Here is a 21,967-nt window from a genome sequence, read left to right as displayed (position 1 = left end):
ACTACTGCTTTTCGGCTTTGCCCGCAGTTGGGCAAAGCATACTGCGCAAGCACGAGATCCCATCGAACCGGACCGAACACATTACCATATAGCGCAGGAGCAATAAAAAAGTTTTTATGGGTGACATATGGGGAGTCAGGGGGTTTCAGAAGTAGTTGTGGAATGCACAGCTGACACTCAGCTTGATATTTTTAGCTGGTAGGCCAAAAAAGAGGTGACAGGTTCCCTTTAATAGGTTTCCATATATTTTAATCTTTTGATCTAGTGTACTGGTCATCATTTTTTTGGGTCCACCATTTATAATACTGATTTTATATACCCAATTACATATACACATCTTATATATTTTTTAGATTTTGTTCTGATACGTGCGCATATTTTTAATACAGTATTACTGTTGCTACTGTTATACAATAAAGGCATATTTTTTTTATCTGTATAATCTTGTCTGGTATTTCATGGTTATCCATAATTTTGGGTGCTTGGCTGTTCTCTCTTATCTTGAGTTGATGCCACTCTCTTGATAGTGCACTGGGGATATTTATTTTTATCTATTTATAACTTCATATTCTTTTTAATTGATTTGAACATATTGGTCCCTGAGGTGTTACTATTACCGTATATACTTGAGTATAAGCCGACCCGAGTATAAGCCGACCCACCTAATTTTTCCACAAAAAAACTGGGAAAACTTATTAACTCGAGTATAAGCCTAGGGTGGAAAATGCAGCAGCTACTGGTAAATTTAAAAAAATAAAAATAGATACCAATAAAAGTAAAATGAATTGAGACATCAGTAGGTTAAATGTTTTTGAATATCCATATTGAATCAGGAGCCCTATATAATGCTCCATACAGTTCATGATGGCCACATAAAATGTTCCATACAAAATACACCCCATATAATGCTGCACAAAGGTTAATAATGGCCCCATAAGATGCTCCCTAGAATAATATGCACCATATGCTGCTCCATAAAGGTTATGGCCCAATAAGATGCTCCATAGATTATGCCCCTATATGCTGCCCCCATAAGATGCTCCATAGATTATGCCCCTATATGCTGCCCCTATAAGATGCTCCATAGATTATACCCCTATATGCTGCCCCCATAAGATGATCCATAGATTATACCCCTATATGCTGGCCCATAAGATGCTCCATAGATTATACCCCTATATGTTGCCCCTATAAGATGCTCCATAGATTATTCCCCCATATGCTGCCCCCATAAGATGCTCCATAGATTATTCCCCCATATGCTGCCCCTATAAGATGCTCCATAGATTATACCCCTATATGCTGTCCCCATAAGATGCTCCATAGATTATGTCCCAATATGCTGCCCCATAAGATGCTCCATACATTATGCCCCCATATGCTGCCCTCATAAGATGCTCCATAGATTATGCCCCCATAAGATGCTCCATAGATTATGCCCCCATGTGCTGCGGCTGCCGCTGCTACATTTAAAAATAAAAAAATGACATACTCACCTCTCCATCGCTGGGGCCAGGTGTCGCTGCTTGCTGCTGTCCGGCACGTCATCTGTCAGTGACGTTCAGACTGCAGGGGGTGCGGCGCGCACTAACCACGTCACCGCACCCTCTGCTGTCTGAACGTCACTGACAGATGACGTGCCACACAGCAGCAAGCAGCGATGGACCTAGACAGGGGAGTATCTTACACGTCCTTGCACGGTCTCTGCAGCCCCCAGCTTCTCCACGATCTCCCTTCCTGCCTTCAGCGGTCACGTGGTACCGCTCATTACACCTCATGAATATGCGCATATTCATGAGTGTAATGAGCGGTACCATGTGACCGCTGAAGGAAGGAAGGGAGATCGCGGAGAAGCTGGGGGCTGCAGAGACCGTGCAAGGACGGGTAAGTATGACCTGACACCCCCGCCCCCTCCCTCTCCGACCCCCTGGTGTATATGACTCAAATATCAGCCGAGAGGGGGACTTTAAGCCCAAAAAAATGGGCTGAAAATCTCGGCTTGAATTCAAGTATATACGGTGTGTTGTTCTTAAATAAAATAGAACCTATACATGTTTGTTAGCTGTGAACTCGTAATGACCTGGAGAATCAGAATGGCAGGTCAGTTTTCGTATTTAGTGAACATGGTAAAAGAAAAAAAAAACAATTGAGGAATTGCAATTTTTTCAATGTCACCGCACTTTGAATTTTTTTCCTGTTTTCCAGTACACGATATGATAAAACCAATGGTGTCATTCAAAAGTACTACTCGTCTCACAAATAAAAAGCCCTCACATGGTTACACTGACTGAAAAATGAAGTTATTGTTCTGGGAAGACAGGGAGCAAAAAATGGAAATGCAAGAATGGAAAACACCAATATCAATGTCGTGAAGGGGTTAATCAATTTAATCAATTCTTCCTTCTATCCGTGAAATGTTCCCCGTGCCATTGACTGCAACACAACTCCAAAACATGATTGATCCATGCCCATGCTTAATAGTAGGCAAAATGTTCTTTTCCTGAAATTCTGTGCCCTTTTTTCACCACGCATACAGTACAGACCAAAAGTTTGGACACACCTTCTCATTCAAAAAGTTTTCTTTATTTTCATGACTAGGAAAATTGTAAATTCACTCTGAAGGCATCAAAACTATTAATTAGCAAATGTGGAATTATATAATTAACAAAAAAGTGTGAAACAACTGAAAATATGTCTTATATTCTAGGTTCTTCAAAGTAGCCACCTTTTGCTTTGATTTACTGCTTTGCACACTCTTGGCATTCTCTTGATGAGATTTGTTAATTATATAATTCCACACGTGTTAATTCATAGTTTTGATGCCTTCAGAGTGAATCTACAATTTTCATAGTCATGAAAATAAAGAAAACTCTCTGAATGAGAAGGTGTGTCCAAACTTTTGGTCTATAGTTAACATTTGATCATAGTAGCAAGAGTTCTATTTTAACTTCATCGGTCCACAGGGCTTGCTTCCAAAATGCAGCAGACTTGCTAAAATCTTCTTTTGCATACTTCTGATGCTGAATTTTATGGTAAGGACGTTTGAGAGGTTTTCTTCTGATGACTCTTACATGAAGGCCACATTTGTGCAGGTGCCTCTGAACAGTAGAACAATGTACTACAACTCCAGAGTCTACTGAATCATTCTGAAGGTTTTTTTGCAGTCAAGTGTGGGTTCTGATTTCCTTCTCTAGTAATCCTACGAGCAGTTCTCACAGGAATTTTGCTTGGTCTTCCAAACCTTATCTTGACCTCCACTGTTACTGTTAACTGCCATTTCTTAATTAGAGTTCAAACTGAAGAAAGGACAACATGAAAACGCTTTGCTAACTTCTTATAGCTTTCTACTTTGTTGGCCTTCACCATTTTCATTTTCAGAGTGCTAGGCAGCTGATTAGAATAACCCATGGCTGCTGTTTTCTGGCATAAGGTTAGGGTTGGCTAGTCTTTTAAAAAGCTTGGAAGTTTTCATCAGCTGGTCTTTCCTAAATTTGAAAGTGAACAAACCATAACTCTAACAGGCTATTTAAGGTCTGAAACCTTGATCAAAGTTAACTGAGCATACAAATGTCCAAAAATGCCAAAACTTTTATATTGGTCCATTTTCCTTTATGTAATTTTTAGAATGCAAAAAATGACTATATATTTGTTTTCTAAAATACAAAGGGAATGTGTCATCTTTAATGTTAGCCCTTTTAGAAATCATTTCATCTTTAGTTTGCGTAACTGTTCACAATAACAGTAATTTTGACCAGTGGTGGCCATACTTTTATATGACACTGTATAAATCACAGGATCTATAGACATGATAATGATATGCAAATGAAGAAAAATGGAAGTAGCAGTTTTAAAACATCAAGTATCAAGTATGAGCATCACAAAAAGAAATCCATTAACTTAAACACCTGGTCTGCTATCAATGAGGTTATTAATGGTTGTCTGAGAAATGTTGTGAGAAGTCAAGTGCACATGGGTTACCAAAATCATCAAGATCCACTGCTAGCAGCTTTCTTTACAATTGTCCTCCAATGATGTCCGAAATGTGCTTAATGTGAGATAAGTCCGGAGACACTGAAGGTGATGGTTGTACATTTAGGCCACACAAGTTGCTTACAATAGCAATGGCATGGTTATATTTAAAAATGGCTCCTAGGACACTTTGGAGAAACGTTCTTACTACTTGTTCCACGATTGATCTATTCTGTACATCAAGTGAAGCTTGGACGTCACATACAGTATCAAGACTTAGGCGTTAAACAGTGTCTACACACACCATCACGTAGTCCATTGAATTTACGCCACTACTCTCTAAGGCTACTATGGTGAAGAGCAAGACACTAACGAAGGCTGTAATGGAGGCCTTCAGAGATGAATCCCATTTTTGACTTGAATGCAATGATAGCCAAACATTGGTCTGGAGACCATGTGGGCAAAGCCACAAAGAGGCCTTTGAGGGAAAATCACAACACTCCTGCACCTGGCATTGTGATGCGGGATGGCAAAATTTATGGTAGCCGTACCCCTTTAATCTTCATTCCTGGTATACTGAAAGCTTGACGTTAAATTTATCTGGTCATAACTGCAGTTGTCAACACGACAACATAAGGCCGCATGTTACTCATGCTGCTGTGAGCATCCTCTATGACCTAAACATGCAACCATGACCTGCAGCAATTCTGAACTTGTGTCCTATTGTGCACATATGGAATGTTGTTTGTCAGCAATTGTCAGCAATGGATTTTGATGATTTGTGTGCCCAATGTGCATTCAGCAGAGTATTCCTCAAGACATCCATTAATAACCTCACTGACAGCAGACAACGCGTGTGTGTGCATTTCTGCACATGGAGCTCATACTCCTTACTGAATAAATCATAATGTTTTGAAAAATCTGTTTCCATTTTTTCATCATTTGCATATCATTAATATGTCTATAGATCCTGTGATTTCCATAATTCAATTACGTTTCCTTCTTGGTGTTGCAATTTCAATGCTGAGGAATATACTGTATATTAGGAAATACACATGCCTGTCTACATCTTACAATTAAATGTTGATGTTTCAACTTAATTAACAGAGGTTTATGTAGTCATGTTGAGATTAGAGGACAGGGTGTAGCGACTTCCAAAGAAATACCGCAGCTTATTCAGATAATACTAACTTTCAAAGCACCTATTTGTACCAAGCTAAAGGTTATCCAAACGGTACATATACAAATGTAACTTCTCCTCTGGAGACACAAATGGTTGTAAAAATATTTTATTTTCAGGTACTATCTGCCCCAGCTGAATTAGACTTTGTGTATGTAACAATAAAGTATACCAGAAATAAGTAATGAGGCTGCATGTGCCCATGGCCCAGGGGGTATTATAATACAGTTCATGATCAAAATTTATTAGAAAAATATCTGTGAACTTTCTGATGCCAAACTTTATATTTTAATAGGACTTTCCATTTACATGATTAGATGAGCTTGGCTGCTACAGAATAAAGTATGTGCATCATATGGAAATACAGTAACATGAAATGCCTTGAATCATGACAGAAAATAGCTATGAGGCTGTGTGCACACTGTGCGTTTTTGCGGAGATTCTTCAGCGCGGAAATGGGCCAAAAACGCTATGGAATCCTTATGCAAGCTAATTCAATGACAATCCTGAAGTGCTGTGCACATGATCAGTACATTTCTTTTGAGTATTTGCAGTACGTGTTTTTCTGCAACATGTCAATTCTTTGTGCTTTTCTGTAGATTTTTTCATCCACTGACTTCAATTGAGTCACTCAAATCCACAGCAAAAACGTAGGTATAAAAATGTTTGCTGAGTTTTTGTTTGCGTTTTCACGTACTTCCTATGGTGTTTCCCATGCTGTCATCTGTGTGACATCAGTGACTGCTCTCAAAGTCATCAGGATCGTCGTAGGACATTATGGATTATCTTCTATGCGGACAGGTGAGGAATATTAATTAGGATTAGGCGTTCGGCAAGTATGGTTGAGTAAAGATTCATAAAAGAAGTCTGTGTCATTATTTCAAATAAAGGACTTTATTCTGAGTGTCTGTGCTTTCATACAATATCACTATGGGGTTACTAATGGATACATGTCTTATAGACACCTCTCCATTACTAACCTGTGGGCTTGATGTCACCTGACAATACAAAGGGTTTTCATTGGCTGTAAGCCATAACCACCAACATTAAGAGAAATAAACACTTGAAATAGATCACTCTGTTTGTAATGACTCTATATATCAGTTTCATTTTTTGTACTTAAGAACTGAAAAAAATTAACTTTTTGATGGTATTCTAATTTTGTGAGAAGCACTTGTATGATTAACTCTGAAACGTTGCAGCATTTCAGAGAAAAACATTCTATAAAAGCTGCCAGGGAGCGAGCTGCATGTTTCTACCCGCCTTCTGCCCTTGAGTGACAGATCTCTCCCTATAAGTGCACATAGGGAATGGCCTGTCAATCCAGTGCAGCGGACAATGAGAAGCCGCCGGGCACTTGCCTGTTTGACTAGTTACCAGCGCAACTCAGTCCCCAATGACTTTTACACAAAGTAAGTTTTTCTTTAAAACGCCGCTGAGATTCAGAGTCAAACTTACCTGGCTGAGATAATACAGTCAGTGTCTGATACATGCTGACTGTGGATCAGGCTGCATGTATCAGCTGTTAAGTTATTTTCCACCATGATTCAAGTAACTTCATGTTATTTACATATTATTATTTTAAATGCTATATGGGGTGCAATTTTTAAAATTTAAATAGGGTTATTTGTCTTGTGCTTTTGATATATTGGCCCTTAAAGGCATGGCTCACAGGTTAGCACTGTAGTCTTGCAGTGCTGGGGTCCTGGGTAGAGATGAGCGAATATTTCAAAATTCGGTTCTGCTCACGATCGCCAAATTTGCAATATTCACTGATTTAATTGCCGAAAACCATATACAGCACAAAACAGATGCTTCCCACGCTGTGTGACAACATGGGACACACCGGCGTAGCACTTCTGAACAGCGGTAACCTTACTGCTGGTAGATCATTACTGCCATCAGAGCCCTGCGAGGTCATGCTGTCAGATGTTGGCATGACCCCGCAGAGATGCGGTGACCCGCAGTAAAAAGCTTACCACAGGTCAGCAGGCGGCGGCTGATGAGAGACTACTCCTCCCATCAGTCTACGTCTGTTGTCACTGAGAATAGTGATAGCAGAAGCCGTTGTTGGGAGAAGCAGTCTCTCATCAGCCGGCGCCTGGGGGTCAAAATTAAAAAAAAGCAAAAAACATGTAAATTAATTAAATACATATTCAAATAAAAATTAAAAAAAATTATACTCACCTAACTCACAAATCCCCGATGCCCTCGTCTCCTATACAAAGTGTAAAATAAAAAAAAAATATACTCACCTTAACAGCTAATCCCCAATGCCCATATCTCCTATTAAAAAAATCAAGCATAAACCACCATATACCTGTCCGCCGTAGTCCACGTAATCCCGAGTGTCCCACAACGATCTCACGTGTAGAACAGTCACATCGGGAGATGTGACTGCTCTACCCTGCTGCCGGCGATACACTGACAGGAGAGTCATCGCTTCCACAGTGTAAAGCACTGAGCTGCTGTGAGAGAGGTCACACGAGCTCATGACGAACTCCAGTGAACTTTCTCATGCAGCGGTTGTTCCATAAGTGAGATCACCGGAGCTCACCAGCTGATGAACTCAAGTGACCTCTCTCATAGCCGCTCAGTGCTATACATTGCAGGTGCGATTATCTCCTGTGTCAGTGTATAGCCTGCTGTCTTTGATAGCAGTCACATCAGTGACTGCTCTCAAAGTTATCAAGATCGTCATGGGACATTATGGATTATTATCTTTTCAGCGGACAGGTGAGGAATATTGTGGTTTATTATTTTATTTTGTTGCAGGACATGTTGGCTTCAGTGGATTAGGCGCTCGGTGAGTACAGTATGGTTTAATTTAGATTCAATAATGGAGGCTATGTCATTGTTTCAAATAATGGACATTATTCTGAGTGTGTGTTTTTTTTTATAATATCACTATGGGGTTGGTAATGGATGGGTCTTATAGATGACTCTCCATTACTAACTTGTGGGCTTGATGTCACCTGACAATACAAGGGTGACATCAACCCCCCCAACTATCACCCCACTTGCCATCGCTACAGGGCAAGTGGGAAGAGCGAGGCTAAGCACCCGATTTAGCGCATGTTATGGATGCGCCTTTTCTGGGTGGCTGAGAGTTGATATTTTTAGTCAGAGAGGGGGCCAATATCCATGGCCCCTCCCTAGGCTATTACTATCAGCCCGCAGATGTCTGCCTAGTATTTGCTAGCTAGATTTTATAGGGGAACCCTATGTCAATTTTTTCTGGGGTCCCACTGTAAAGTAGCTAGTAAAGGCTAAGCAAACAGCTATGAGCTGATATTAATAGCCTGGGAACCTTTATGGCTATTGGCTTCTTCCTAGAGTATTAATTTCAGCCCACAGCCATCGGTTTTCCCTTTGCTGATTATGAAAATTATGTGGGAGCCCACGCTATTTTTTTTTTTGTAAAAATTTACAGTTGCTGTTTGGTTACAGCCTATGTAGGTTCAGTCTGTTAAAACTCCTACATAAGCTGGTTACAGTGTGTGCATGCCTGCATATGCACTTGTGTGTGTTTACTTACCGACTTAGTAATGAGGGTGTCTGGCTGACACCTTTTCATTCCTATACCTAGGGCTTGGTGTCACTGATAGCTGCTGACACCAAACCCTACTCCCTTTACCCTGATGCTACAGCATCAGAATGAAAAAGGTGTTGAACCAAGAAACTACATCACAAAATTTTTAAAATATCTTTATTTAGCTCAAAAAAACCTTCATTGCTGTACAAAAACGCATACAAAACCGCAGCAAAACCATGCTAAAATAACCGCGGCAAAACGAACGTTTTTGCTGCCAAATTTCTGCAAGTAAACACTCAACGTGCGCACATACCCTAAGGCTGGAGTCACACTAGCGATTTTAAAATTGGTCTGATTTTGTTCCTGCAAAGTCAGATGAGTGTAATGCAAGTGTCATACGTTTTTCATGTGAGTACAATCCGATTTTTAACACCTAGCATCCGATTTACATCCTAAGGCCGGTTTCACACATCCTGATATTTCTGGTACCAGAAAAAAATGGTACCTGAGATGTCAGTGTCCATGTGTGTAATACGTGTGGCACCTGGGCGGCACATGGTTTCCACATGTATTACGGACACATGGATACTGACATCTCAGGTACCATTTGGACATTATCACAAGCGCCGTGGGAACGTTCCTAACGGTGCTCACGCTGACGTCAGTGAATTCATTGGCAGTGAACTCCAAGGACCTCTCTGATGGCACCGCTATCGTGAGAACTTTAATCAGTCAGGTCCTACGACTGCACTGTGAGACACTGGGCAGCGATAGCAGATGCTGCTCAGTGTCTCTGCTGGATGACAGGCTGTATGGTCACATCATGCAACCATGCAACCTGCCATCTAGATGTAGCAGAGCTAGACCCATCGTGGGGCAAATAGATTATCTTCTCTGCAGAAAGGTGAGGAATATTATTTTTTAATTTAATTCTCTTGCAGGAGACAATGGCGTCACTGGAATGGGTGATGCAGTAAGTCTGGTTTAATTACGATTTATTAAAGGAGTCTGTGTTATTCTTTCAATTAAAGGAGTTTATTCTGGGTGTGTGTTTTTATACAATATGACTATGGGGTTAAGAAAATTACGTGGAAGCCCATGGCATTTTTTTTCAGAAAAATAATCTTTTAATATTTAAATACATGTACAGTAAGCTGCATACAGACTGTACTAATTGTATTTGTCACTGACCTGTATATATCTATCTATTCCATGTGTAAGCTATCTCTTCTATCCTGTCGGGTCCCGCTGTGATTTTGCAGTACGTGGCTGCTGAATTGCCGGCTTTTCTTCTATCTATGCAATATAAATACAATTATATGTTTGTGTCACTGACATCTATATATCTACCTATTTTATGTGTATATTCTGTATGTATAATCTGTTTATTCTATTCTGTCGGGTCCCGCTGTGATTTTACTATACGCGGCAGATGAATTGCCAGCTTTTTATCTTTCTATCTATCATTTGCTTTAAAAATATTTTACATAAGAGAGACAGAAGATTCGGCACTGCTCCTTAACCCCAAAGCAGTTCCATGACTGCTATTTAAGTCGAAAATCACACACCAGGAGCGACCGCCAAAATACCGTCGGAACGGGTGCTCAATCCAGAAAAGCAAACATGTAATCTGATTTTGAACAAAAGAGAAAAAAAAAGAAAAAAAGAGAAAGAACGGTGAGTGCCACCACTTTTTTCTCTCTTTAGTACAAGATTTAATATTTTATTGGCAACGCAATTATTTTCCCGAACTTTTACCGAATTTTACAGACTTTTTCCGATTTTAAGAAAAATGCTTGTGTTTCCGATTACGACTTCAATTGTGCCATATTCGTGCCGAATTTATGTTTGGCAATCATTTTCCGAATATATTCATTTATCTTTAGTCCTGGCTTCAAATTCCACCAAGGACAACACTCGCAAGGAGTTTGTATGTTGCCCTTTTTGCGTGGATTTCCTCCTGGTTCTCCGGTTTCCTCCCACACTCCAAAGACCTACTGATAAAAATCATGGCAATGTAAAATAGACGTAAGGAAAATTTGAATTAATAACTATAATCTGTGGTAAGACTGTTTTAAGGGTAGATACAATAAGCACTGGTGAACACAGACAGAAGAGGGCCCTTAAGCAAGAACAATAGATGGGCCCTTTGCAGTCCAATAGCTCATCATAATGCACAATTCCATTTGCTTTGGAAGTACAAATAGATCCTTTTAATCTCTTGAGCCCATGTGTGGCTGCACAGGTTGCACCAATGGCATGTCAAGAGAAATTGACATGTTGCGGATTTGAAACCAGCACCGCAGGTCAAATTATACTGAGTAAAAATGAAGCACAGTGGGAATGAGGATTCTATAAATCCCATCAACTTTGCTGGGACTGAAAGATGCCGCCCTTTTGATGCAGTAAAATAAGCAGCGTTAAAAACTCACCAAAAACTCATCGTCACCACACACCCATAGCCCAATTTTTTTTCATTTTAATAAGAAAAGGAGAAAAAAAAACAACCCACAATTCACGGTCATCTCAGTCCCATGATAAGGCCACGTTCACAAGTTCAATATTTGGTCAGTGTTTTACATCAGTATATGTGATCCAAAATCAGGAGGGGATCAATCAGAGGAAAAGTATAATAGACACATGTCACCACTTCTATATTTATCACCCACTCCTGGTTTTGGCTTTCAAATACTGAGGTAAAATACTGAAAAAACTTGTGCACGTGGCTTCAGAGACTGGTTCCGACTATATAATAGAGTAAGTTTTGTTTTTGTACATAATAAATATTGGACAGGAAATCATTTTTAAGGATCATCTCATTGTGGTGATGTGCAAATTGTTTCTCCAGAAAGGAAGAGGACGAGAACTCTAGTGCCATTTATAGGAAGTAGCAATGCAAAAAGTCAATGTTGACCCTTTATCGAGTCTTGTCACATGATTTAGGAAAAAAGCCAAAACCAGAATCTCAATTTGTAGACACTGTTTTGAGATGCTGCCTCTCATCAGTGCAAAGCGTGACATCTGGTTTGGGTGGGTGAGAGGCATTTGACCGGGATCCAAGCGGTAACGTTTCTCCTTGCGGAGAGCGACATGTCAAGCATGACGAGATTTTGGTGATGTAAAAGTCGAAAGTTTGAGTACATGTAGCAAGAAAAAAAATGAAATGAAATGTATAAAAGCAATCCAGACGTGGAACTTGGTCAGAACAGGAGTAATGCCTCACTGAGGAAAAGCAGACAACTTGGAAATAATAGTGTGCTGAAAAAACGCAATATACAAGAAATATGCATCATTTTTAATTATACAATGATTAGACTTTAGTGTCATAAACAGAAAAAAATTCATGATGTAGTCAAATGCTTTAACTATGGTGTAGAACAATGTTGGGGACGAAAACTAAATAAGAGCTGATTTTTCTTTGATTGCTGCCTATATTTCTCACTATAAATGAGGAGAAGAGCAAGTGAGCAGGAATAACTCAACAATCATATCTAAAAACCTAAAATAATCCAAAGCTTAACCTGTAAAATTCTAGGGCATATTACCAATTTATTGCTACATATAAAGCTGTACAAAATGCTGCAAACCTCTAGTTTCGCGACATCTGCTGAGATGACATGGCGACAGTCTCATATTTTATAGTAAAATATTATATTTCTTTTGTATCTGCAGTGCTAGTTTTTACACCTAAAGATCTTTACCTGGTGTCTTGAAGTTTCTCAGTTGGGATGGGGTATCATAGATCTCCAGTATCCAATCTCCGGAAGCTTTTTCACCCCAACAGTGGGTTGTCATAAACTCCCAGTTCTTAAATCCTTCCATTGAATGGTCAAATAGCCTAAGGATTATTACAAGAAAATGGTTACTGCAGTACATGTAACAGTGATTACGTGCATAACGAGACGAGCTCCATCATTTCAAATATAAATGTGTGTACAGGGAGAGACTTGGTGTCAAGCAGTGCTGAGCATGGAAAGCCCGGCCAGCTCTTCCCCGTAACTATTCCTCTTCTCGCTGTTCAAATTATGTTTTCTCTGAAATGCTAATAATTCTTTTAGCAAAACATGGATATTTGCAATGACGGAGCCTGTTCTTGATTCATGGTACCCTTTAAGGCCACGTTCACATGTTCAGTATGTGGTCAGTATTTGTAAACCAAAACTAGGAGTGGAACAATCAAAGGAAAAGTATAATAAAAACACGTCACCACTTCTGTATTTATCACCCACTCCTGGTTTTGGCTTAATACCAATGAATGTGAATGTGGCCTAAAGCATACAGGGGAGATCTATTAGTTTGTTTTGCAACAGATTTTCCTGTTCTGCACAGCATATTTTACTTTGTTTAATTTTGTACCTTTCCCATCAACCACAACCCAACAATTTTACTATAAATTACACCAGAAAATGACTGAAATCTAAATTTTGCATGTGGCAGAGAGGCCTGCATGCTCACTCAGGCACCAGGACCCCATTGCAACTTGGGCTTGATGGCTCATTTTTAAGTGAGAACTGAATTTTCATTTTTTGCTGGGAGCCCGCAATTAAACTATAAACTAGGTTTCAGAAACTACTTAAATATCAAATAATTCAATATGCAATTCCATTTAGCAATAATGCATTTGTTTTTCCAGATATTTATTCCCCGATTTCAATTAAAATTGAGTTTTATATCTCCACTCAGCAGGAGTTTAACTCTAAAGAACAGTGTATGAAAAGTAAGATAAATGACAGAATGCACAATAGATTAACAAAATTTAAATGAATACTCGTTTTGTATAAATTACAATGAAGTTTAAAAAAAATTCTAAAACCGCATATATGCAAAAAACAAGTGGACATGGGCACTAGGTTCCTGCTACTGTTAATATCATATCTTATTTTTTTCCAAGTAGTACTGTAGATCTGGACTCAATGTAGATTCTTTGTATTTAGATTCCTAGTAGCTGACAGCTCCAGATACCAAATTCTATTGTCCCAGGGGTGTCACTGAATTATTAAATCTTGGCAACAGGGTTAGCATAATTTAGGACTTGCACACACGAGACAAAAGTGGGCTGACAAGCGACCGTTCGTCAGTTGGATGATCAGTTGTTTACCGGTATGAAAAAAAAAAAACATTTGTCACAGACACTACATTGACTGTGGCCAAGGAACGCTGTGAGTGACAGTTCAGCCGCCCTATGGGATCTGGAGTATGCTGGACTGTTACTTTTGTGAGTGACAATCCAGTTATCCAATCTTATCCTGGGGCATACTGAGTTGTCCACAGTTTGACAACCCTGCTGCTCAATCTGGTTTAGTCTGCGGGCGTTACCTCAGGTGCCTCCCATTCCTAATCATCTGCAAGGTATTTAGCTAGCTAGATGCTAGTAGTCTGTGTCAGTTGTAGATTTGCTTTAGGTAGGTGTGTTTGCTTGCTCTGTGTCTGTCTCTGATCCTGCGGATGACCCTGGATTTTTTTGTGACTACTCTTTTGGATTTCCCCTTCTACTTGTGACATACCCTCCTGGCATTTTACCCTGGACTGTTACTTGACCATGCCTTTGTATCACTGCTCTGTACTACGAGCCCTCCTGATATCTGACATCGGACCTCCTGACTACCCGGTCTCACGGCTTGCCCGTGAGTATGACTCTGCATCATAATCTCAAAATTCATTAGCCATGTTGGATTTTTTCAGTCAATAATAAAGCCTGTGTTTCCAACATATTCAACTGGCCTTTTGAATGATAAAAAACATTTAAACATTAATAGTCCAATAGTCCAGGCAGTCCTGAGAACCAAGCGACTGGACAGCAACCTGTGCCCGGCCAGTCAAAATGGTCCACAGGTATTTGGACCATTCAGCTGTGAGCACCTGGTGGATCATCATCAGGGTCTCAAAGCTTTGCAGATATTCATCAATCGCTTTGTTGGAATCATTAATCACTGGCATTCATCAACCGCTGTGTTGGAATCATTAAACACTGGCACATCTCTGTAGTGGAGGTGATTTCCTTGGTGGTGAGCTATCATGGAGGTAGAGTCCGGCACTGGCGGTAGGAGTACTGGAACTCCCAAAACTGATTCCACAACACAAGCTCTCTCCCTACTTAAGGCTCACTCAAATGACACTCATATGGCACTCCGACAGAGTTTGATCCGAGTGTCATTAGCATAATCGGCCCAATTCTCTCGCATGAGAGAATATATGCCAGTGTGAGCGAACCCTAAGGGCTCATACTCACTTGCGAGAGACTCGCACGATTCTCGTGCGAGTCTCTCGCATGAAAACCTGGGACTGCCACCAGAACTCGGACCGGAGCGTGCGGCTGCATAGAAGTACATGTAGCTGCACGCTCCGGTCTGAGTGCGGGCGGCAGTCCCAGGTTTTCATGCAAGAGACTCGCATGAGAATTGTTCGAGTCTCTCACAAGTGAGTATGAGCCCTAAGAGAGAAAGTAGTTAGCATTGATTTCTGGCCAGTCAGAGCTGTGGTGGAGAAGGATTGGAGTGGAGTATTTTACCATATAATCAGAACACACATTACTTTGACCTAAGCAGTGGTAAAATAAAAAAACACTGGTACTTTAAATCAGGTTATGTATGTTTTTTTTTAATTGGCAATGTTTTCAGCAAGGCTTCTTATCATTAGAGGAAGGATAACATTGGTAGATAACACAGCTGACAACACAGGATCCATCAATCACAATACAGTTCTGGCAAAAATTTAGAGACCACCACATCAAAACCCTGTCATGGGCAGTTCATTCTCCAGACCTGAACCCCATTGAAAACCTCTGGAATGTAATCAAGAGGATGATGACTAGTCACAAGCCATCAAAGAAGAACTGCTTATATTTTTGCGCCAGAAGCAGTGTGAAAGGCTGGTGTCAAGCATGCCAAGATGCATGAAAGCTGTTTTAAAAATCATGGTTATTCCACAAAATATTGATTGCTGAACTCTTCCCGAGTTAAAACATCAGTATTGTTGTTTCTAAATGATTATGAACTTGTTTTCTTAGCATTATTTGAGGTCTGAAATTTGTCAGAAAAAAAATACAAATTTTATTGCTTGGAAATTCGGAGACATGTTGTCAGAAGTTTATAGATTAAAAGAACAATTTCAATTTTACTCAAAAATACATCTATAAAGAGAAAAATCACACTAACTGAACATTTGAAAGTGGTCTCTTAATTTTTGCCAGAGCTGTATGTGATTTCACACTGACTTGCTCCCCTTCCGTTCACAATAAACATGAGGGCTTGTGCAGAGGACAGAACATCAGATCACACTCTAACCAATGTCAGACTTTGGGCCATGCACATGTCTGATTTTTTCTTATGACTTAGTCTGTCCAAGGAAAAACTTGCGGCATCCTATATTCTGAGCACACTCGGCCATGCAAGTCAATGAGTCTGTGGAACACATTGATCTGAACTCAGATGTCATCAATTGCAGTCTGATTTCCATGTACTGACAGAATGGAGAAATATTTTTCTCCATCTTCTCAGCATCCGAGACAATAGAATCACACTATGATCATATTTTGATCCGGCTCTGAGCAGAGTTTGATCAGAGTGTGATTTGCATAATTGACCTAATTCTCTCAGATGAGAGAATATTTGGCCGTGTGACTCTAGCCTTGGACACATGATTATTAGACATTTTGTAGACATTTCAATACAAAACATAGGATTCGGGTCTACCATTATTGCTCTGTACATGTGTTGTTTCTTGAAACTACCGGATATTAAAGTGAATAAAAGCCTCAGAGGTCAGAGTGATATTATCAAAATTTCTATTTTTAATACAGATTGTGTTAAGTTAAAAAATGCCCAAAACCTTTACCTCAAAAACCTGATTTAAACACTAGATCATTTTCTTCTGATAGCTCCCTTTTAAAAGATTGATTGCCTTTAAATGAATATATAAGTGCTTACTTTGTCGTAAAAATATGTATTTCTGTTCTAATAAAATGAATGTATCTGCACTTTGTCCAGGTCATAAATAAGCCCTGGTGAGCATTGCATTTAGCACGCTCCTCACATGCATTGAATTTCAAGCTACTCTACAGGGCATTAGCCTGGAGGCTATGGGAGCCATAGTATCAGATCTGCATTTAGCCTGCACTAGGAACGTGTTTTTGAAAGCACAACCTGGGCACTACAGATATGGAGTTGCATAAAAAAAATTGTATCAAATGGGAATAATTAACATGTGAAGCCCGCAGGCAGCTCGATGATGCTTCCATAGAACTACTAATAACACAGGAAAAAAATAATAGCTTCAGAAGAATAAACTTATTTGAGAAGTGCCAGAAAATAGGCACTTGTAACGTGATTGATCTCCTTCTGCCAGAATACTTCTGTGCAAATAATGGTTTCCAGCCCATAAAATGAGTACTCTGTTACATAATTGGTCTATACATGGGGGTAATGATAGGGGAGACTTGCACAGGTTATTAACACTACATTTTAATTTGCATTTATAGTTATTGGCTAATCTTGTTTCAATTCCCCTGAACAGCTGTTTTCCTCTGGCCCTCTACTGTGATTCTCTTTAGCTGCTCCAGGTATGTAAGCTCTGTTCTATTGCTTTATATTATATTCTGGAGGATACTAGATTCACTGATGGACAAATGGCTTAATTCAACACTTGGGCTAGAAAAACGCACACTATGGCGAGACTGGTAGCAAAAGAAGATGTAGACATTCCTGGCATCATCATTTTTCATCGGGTATTATTTCCCATATTATTATTATAAGAATTAAGTTCATTTTAACTAGTGGTAACCATATAAATTATGTTTCCGTTAATGTGATATTTAGATCATCATAAATCTACACTCTACTGTACAACATTGAATTTGCAAGACCAGGATGGAATATTCATGAAATTATGGAAATCACAGGATCAATAACTATACTAATGATATGCAAATGATGAAAAAGAAAACAACATTTTCAAAACATCTCGATGCAATCAGTATTGAATATGAGCACCAAGCACAGAAATACACACACTTACCTTGTGATGTTATCATGTCATTGAGTGTATTAATGTTTGTCTAAGGAATGTTCTGCCATGAGGATTGCACCTGGACACACAAATCATCAAGATCCATTGCTGGCAGCTCCTTTTGCAATTGTCGTCCAATGACGTCCCAGAAGTGCTCGATGGTAGAAATTTCTGGAAATGGTTGTGGAGCTACACTTAAGCCATGCAAGCTGCTTACAATAGCATGAGCAACATGCAGCCTGACATTGCCATGTGGAAAAACTGCTCCTGAGACACTTTAAAGAAATGGCTGTACAACTGGTTCCACCATGAAATAAATGTAATGCAATGTACTTAAAAGGAAGCCTAGAGGGGACAGGCTACCATACATCATGCCACCCCACACCATATTTCTAGGAGTAGGATTAGTGTGACATTCCCTTGTGATGGCCCCTTCATAAGCACGTGGCACTCATACTCGATACTGAATAATTCAAGCTGTTTAGAAAATTCTGTTTGTTTTTTTTTATCATTTGTATATCATTAATTTTCATATCAATTCATATCCATAATTTCACGATTTGTCATTCTTGGTGTTTCAATTTCAATTTTGAGGAGTCTATATAACACATTCAAAGATTCACTTATTCTCCAATGTCTTTGTTAACATCATTCAAGATATTTCCTACATGCTTTGTCTTCTTTGGCATTCTATATTGAGTATTCTTGCTCATTTTCACCTACCGTATATACTCGTGTATAAGCCGAGTTTATCAGCACATTTTTTTGTGCTGAAAACGCCCCCCTCGGTGTCACGCCGTTCTGTCTGTATCTGCTTGTCGGTGTGACAATGCATGTGTTTGCTTTAACCCCTTACTCCTTTCCCCTTAATTGAGCTGGGATACTGCTGGCTTTTACCTGTATGGAGCCTGATCAGTTCCTGGCTCTGCTGCGTAGCTGCATATGTGCTGTTAGGTCTTTGCTTTGCTGCTTGACCATCTGCATGTGTGGTCCCTGGTTGCCGCTGTGGAAGCTGTCCGCGGGTTGCGAGGTCATTTGCAGCTGGTGCATGACTTTCCACGGGTGTCTTGGCTGGTAGCCATTGCCAGGTGCTCTAAGCTGCAGTTCCTGCACTGATTGTGCTGCAATAGTTTCTGTGTCTTTTTTTTTTGGGACCTTCAGAAGAGGGGGCTTCTCCGCACCCAGTGACTCTGAGCACCTACTATGCTGTGCTCTGACTACCATGCGGTGCTGGCTCCATGCAGGCCCAGCAATCCTGCGGTGTTCGCACCATCACGCTTGAGTTCCTTCCTAGGTCTGATGCCCAGAGCCTGCCGACCGCAGTCTGGAACCTGATGACCGCTGCCTGTAGCTTGATGACTGCAGTGGTGCCTGTAGGTCATGTTGGATATCCGGAACCAAACGACTCCCGTCTAATGAATGCCGGTGACTGATGTCCTGTGGGTGACCCTGATGTCCTGATGACCTCGTGTGTCCTGATGTCCTGCCTGTGTCCCTATGTCCCGCTTATGCTGATCCGATGGTGCCTTGGGGTCTACTGGGTGGTACCCTTCTGGGAGGTGTGGAATCGGAAGCCTGGTTTAGCCCTGTTTTGTCTAGGTACTGTGACTTTACTTTAAGTAAACTTTACTTTATTTATACCTGAATTTGTGTGGTGTTATCTAGTCCTACGTGTCTTCTTTGTCCACATGCTCAGCTGCCACAGAATCCCGGTCGCTGTCCTTCACTAGTTCGGGAAGGCCCAGGTCCCCCTCTGTGGTATAGAGGGTCCATATTGCATCCCCGGGGGACGCCCGCCCCTCGCCATCGGCGTGGAGGCACCTGCTGGGCCGCGTCTGCGGCCGCAGTCGTGACACTCGGCTTATACATGAGTCAATTGTCCCAGAAAGACAGCGGGATATGGGGAGCGGTGGAGCAGCGGGTCACAGAGACAGGAGCCGGTGGTTTTGGCTAATGCCTGTGCCGCTGCTAAAGAGAAATAAATATTCATTTCTCTGTAATAGAGCACAGTGACAGCCACAGCCACCAGCTTCCAGTACACATTCTACTTACCTTGCCTGCGCGCCCTCGCTGCATCTCGTTCGTTCTGGCGCCAGCATTTCTTCCGGCAGAACGATCACGAGACCCCGCTCATTAAGCAGGGCCACGTGATCGCTCGGCAGGAAGAGCTGCTGGAGCCAGAATGAGAGGGAGCGCAGGCAAGGTAAGTAGGATTTTTTTCTAAGCATTATGCATACAAGGATAGGGGATAAGGAGCCATGCATACAAGGACAGGACGGGGAGCAATCCATACAAGGAGAGCGATGGGGGAGCCATGGATACAAGGATAGGGACGGGGGAGCCATGCATACCAGAATGGGGATGAGGGGACAGTGCATACCCGGCTTATACTCGAGTCAATAAGTTTACCCAGTTTTTTGTGGCAAAATTAGGTGCCTCGGCTTATACTCAGGTCGACTTATACTTGCATATATATACGGTAATTCTGTACTCCATTTACATCTTGTGCTGATTTGACAATTTAAGTAGATTCATTCTGACTAGTCCTCCAGACTTCAATTGGCATGCAGACTCAGGTTGGTTGTATGTTTTTTTTTGTTTTTTTTCAGAGAGAAAAAGGAAATATGTGTCTGCCAAACAACTTTATGCCTATTTTCCTCATGAAGCAAAAAATTTTGTATACTGAAATCCAAAAAGCCTGAACCTGCTTACCCAAGATATTGCCTCCATGGTAGAGTCAAGAGTTTTCTGGTACTTCAGAAATCAAAAGGTTTGGTAGGCCAGATCTCATGTGAGCACTTCATCAGCCAACAACTATCTCTCCCAACTATTTGTATTTACAAAATGAATGGTGTTCTAAACATGTGCATGTTTTCTATGGGTAGAGCAGAATAAGCCATTGACAGACAGACTCCTCTAGCAACCTGTTCAACCTAGAGAACAATGCAAACTGCATGCTCTATCTCACCAACATAATTTGTGGGGAAGTTGGGAGTTCCCCACATATACTGTACATTAGAGGGTTGCTGGTCCCTCTTCAATCGTCAGGTTCAGCAGACTTTAATCTATAAAGAGTCTTAAGACTATAAAGGATCGTAACAGTTTCCAGATGAATTTTGACAGTTGCCATTAATGGAAAAATTACATAAAAAAACACAATTTTGGCACAAACATAAAGAAAAGAAAGGTATATGCAAATTTGCATAATGTTTCATGGAGATTAATGTTTCATGGAGATTTGAGTTGTGAAATACTTCTAAAATCAGAATTTGTTTATTTGTGTAATGGGAAAGGAAAGGTAAGCACAAAACAGAAACAGGCATTAGAGGAAGTCCAAACTGAGCAGCTGTTACATGATCAATGTGACCAAAAACTGCCAAAACTACAATGCCTCAATCTCTTGTAAAAGAAAAAAAGAAAAAAAAAACCTTGGTTGCTATAAACAGTGACTCAGTTTTGAGTAAAACAGCTGTTCCCCAAGTTATTGCTCATTAAATAATCGTCTGCTTCATTTGGCTTCTGTATATGTTGTGCTTTGGCCACATTTTTTTTTTCTGTACGTTTTTTCCACACAGAAGTGTTTTACAGCACCAGCAAAGTGAATGAGAATACTAAAATCTCATGCATATGCTACTTCTTTTTTTCCTTGCATATTTGAACCCTCAAAGCGTTTTTTTTTTTAAATGTGCAACATGTTGATTCTTCCAGCGTTTTTCACCCAATCAAGTGAAATAAAAAAATAAAATACACCTAAAAATGTGACAAAAACACTGGCTTTTGCTAAAGAAAACTCCGCTAGTGCAATGTGTGCACATCCCCCTTCCCCAAACACTATGTCATATGAAATGTAGAAATGATGAGATCACTTAATTACAATTTTTCAAACTTTAAAATCATGTATAGTTCAAAGATTGCACAACACACAAGAACATATTGACCATAAGTCCTGAATGTAAAACTATATATACTTTATTATTTTATAAATAAAGGTACTTGAGGTATTTTAAAAGTAGCAAAGCATCAATGTTTTATAATATAAAAATATACATAAGAGGGCAGTACTATCCGTTTCATAAGGGCATATTATTGCAGTAAATGGTGCTAACAAATATATATATCTCAACAGCGGAAAAAAATTTTTTTAAATCCAAAATAATAATATATATTCATAAATAAGGTGCATACAAATTAGTAAAAATTGTATTATCAATTCCCTATAGGTGTACATCATAATTATACAAATAAGAAAACGCATATAAAGTGCAAAAAATACACCCTAT

At 40.1% G+C, this 21,967-nt stretch overlaps 1 protein-coding gene across 3 annotated transcripts in view; it reads right to left on the bottom strand.

Moving 5' to 3' along the window:
* PCSK5 (proprotein convertase subtilisin/kexin type 5) overlaps positions 1 to 21,967 on the bottom strand; it is an 810,488-nt gene that overhangs the window by 338,143 nt on the left and 450,378 nt on the right. For all 3 annotated transcript variants that reach the window (XM_073543784.1, XM_073543785.1, XM_073543786.1), the window contains exon 13: positions 12,386 to 12,522. In XM_073543784.1, coding sequence (XP_073399885.1) covers positions 12,386 to 12,522 — 137 coding nt within the window. The remainder of the gene's footprint in view (positions 1 to 12,385; positions 12,523 to 21,967) is intronic.

The sequence above is a fragment of the Dendrobates tinctorius genome, unplaced genomic scaffold (assembly GCF_039654945.1).
Source record: "Dendrobates tinctorius isolate UK_male_01 unplaced genomic scaffold, ASM3965494v1 ptg000134l, whole genome shotgun sequence".
Lineage (NCBI taxonomy): Eukaryota > Metazoa > Chordata > Amphibia > Anura > Dendrobatidae > Dendrobates > Dendrobates tinctorius.
Note: the sequence above shows the minus strand (reverse complement) of the source record. Positions and strands in the feature narration are given on the sequence as shown.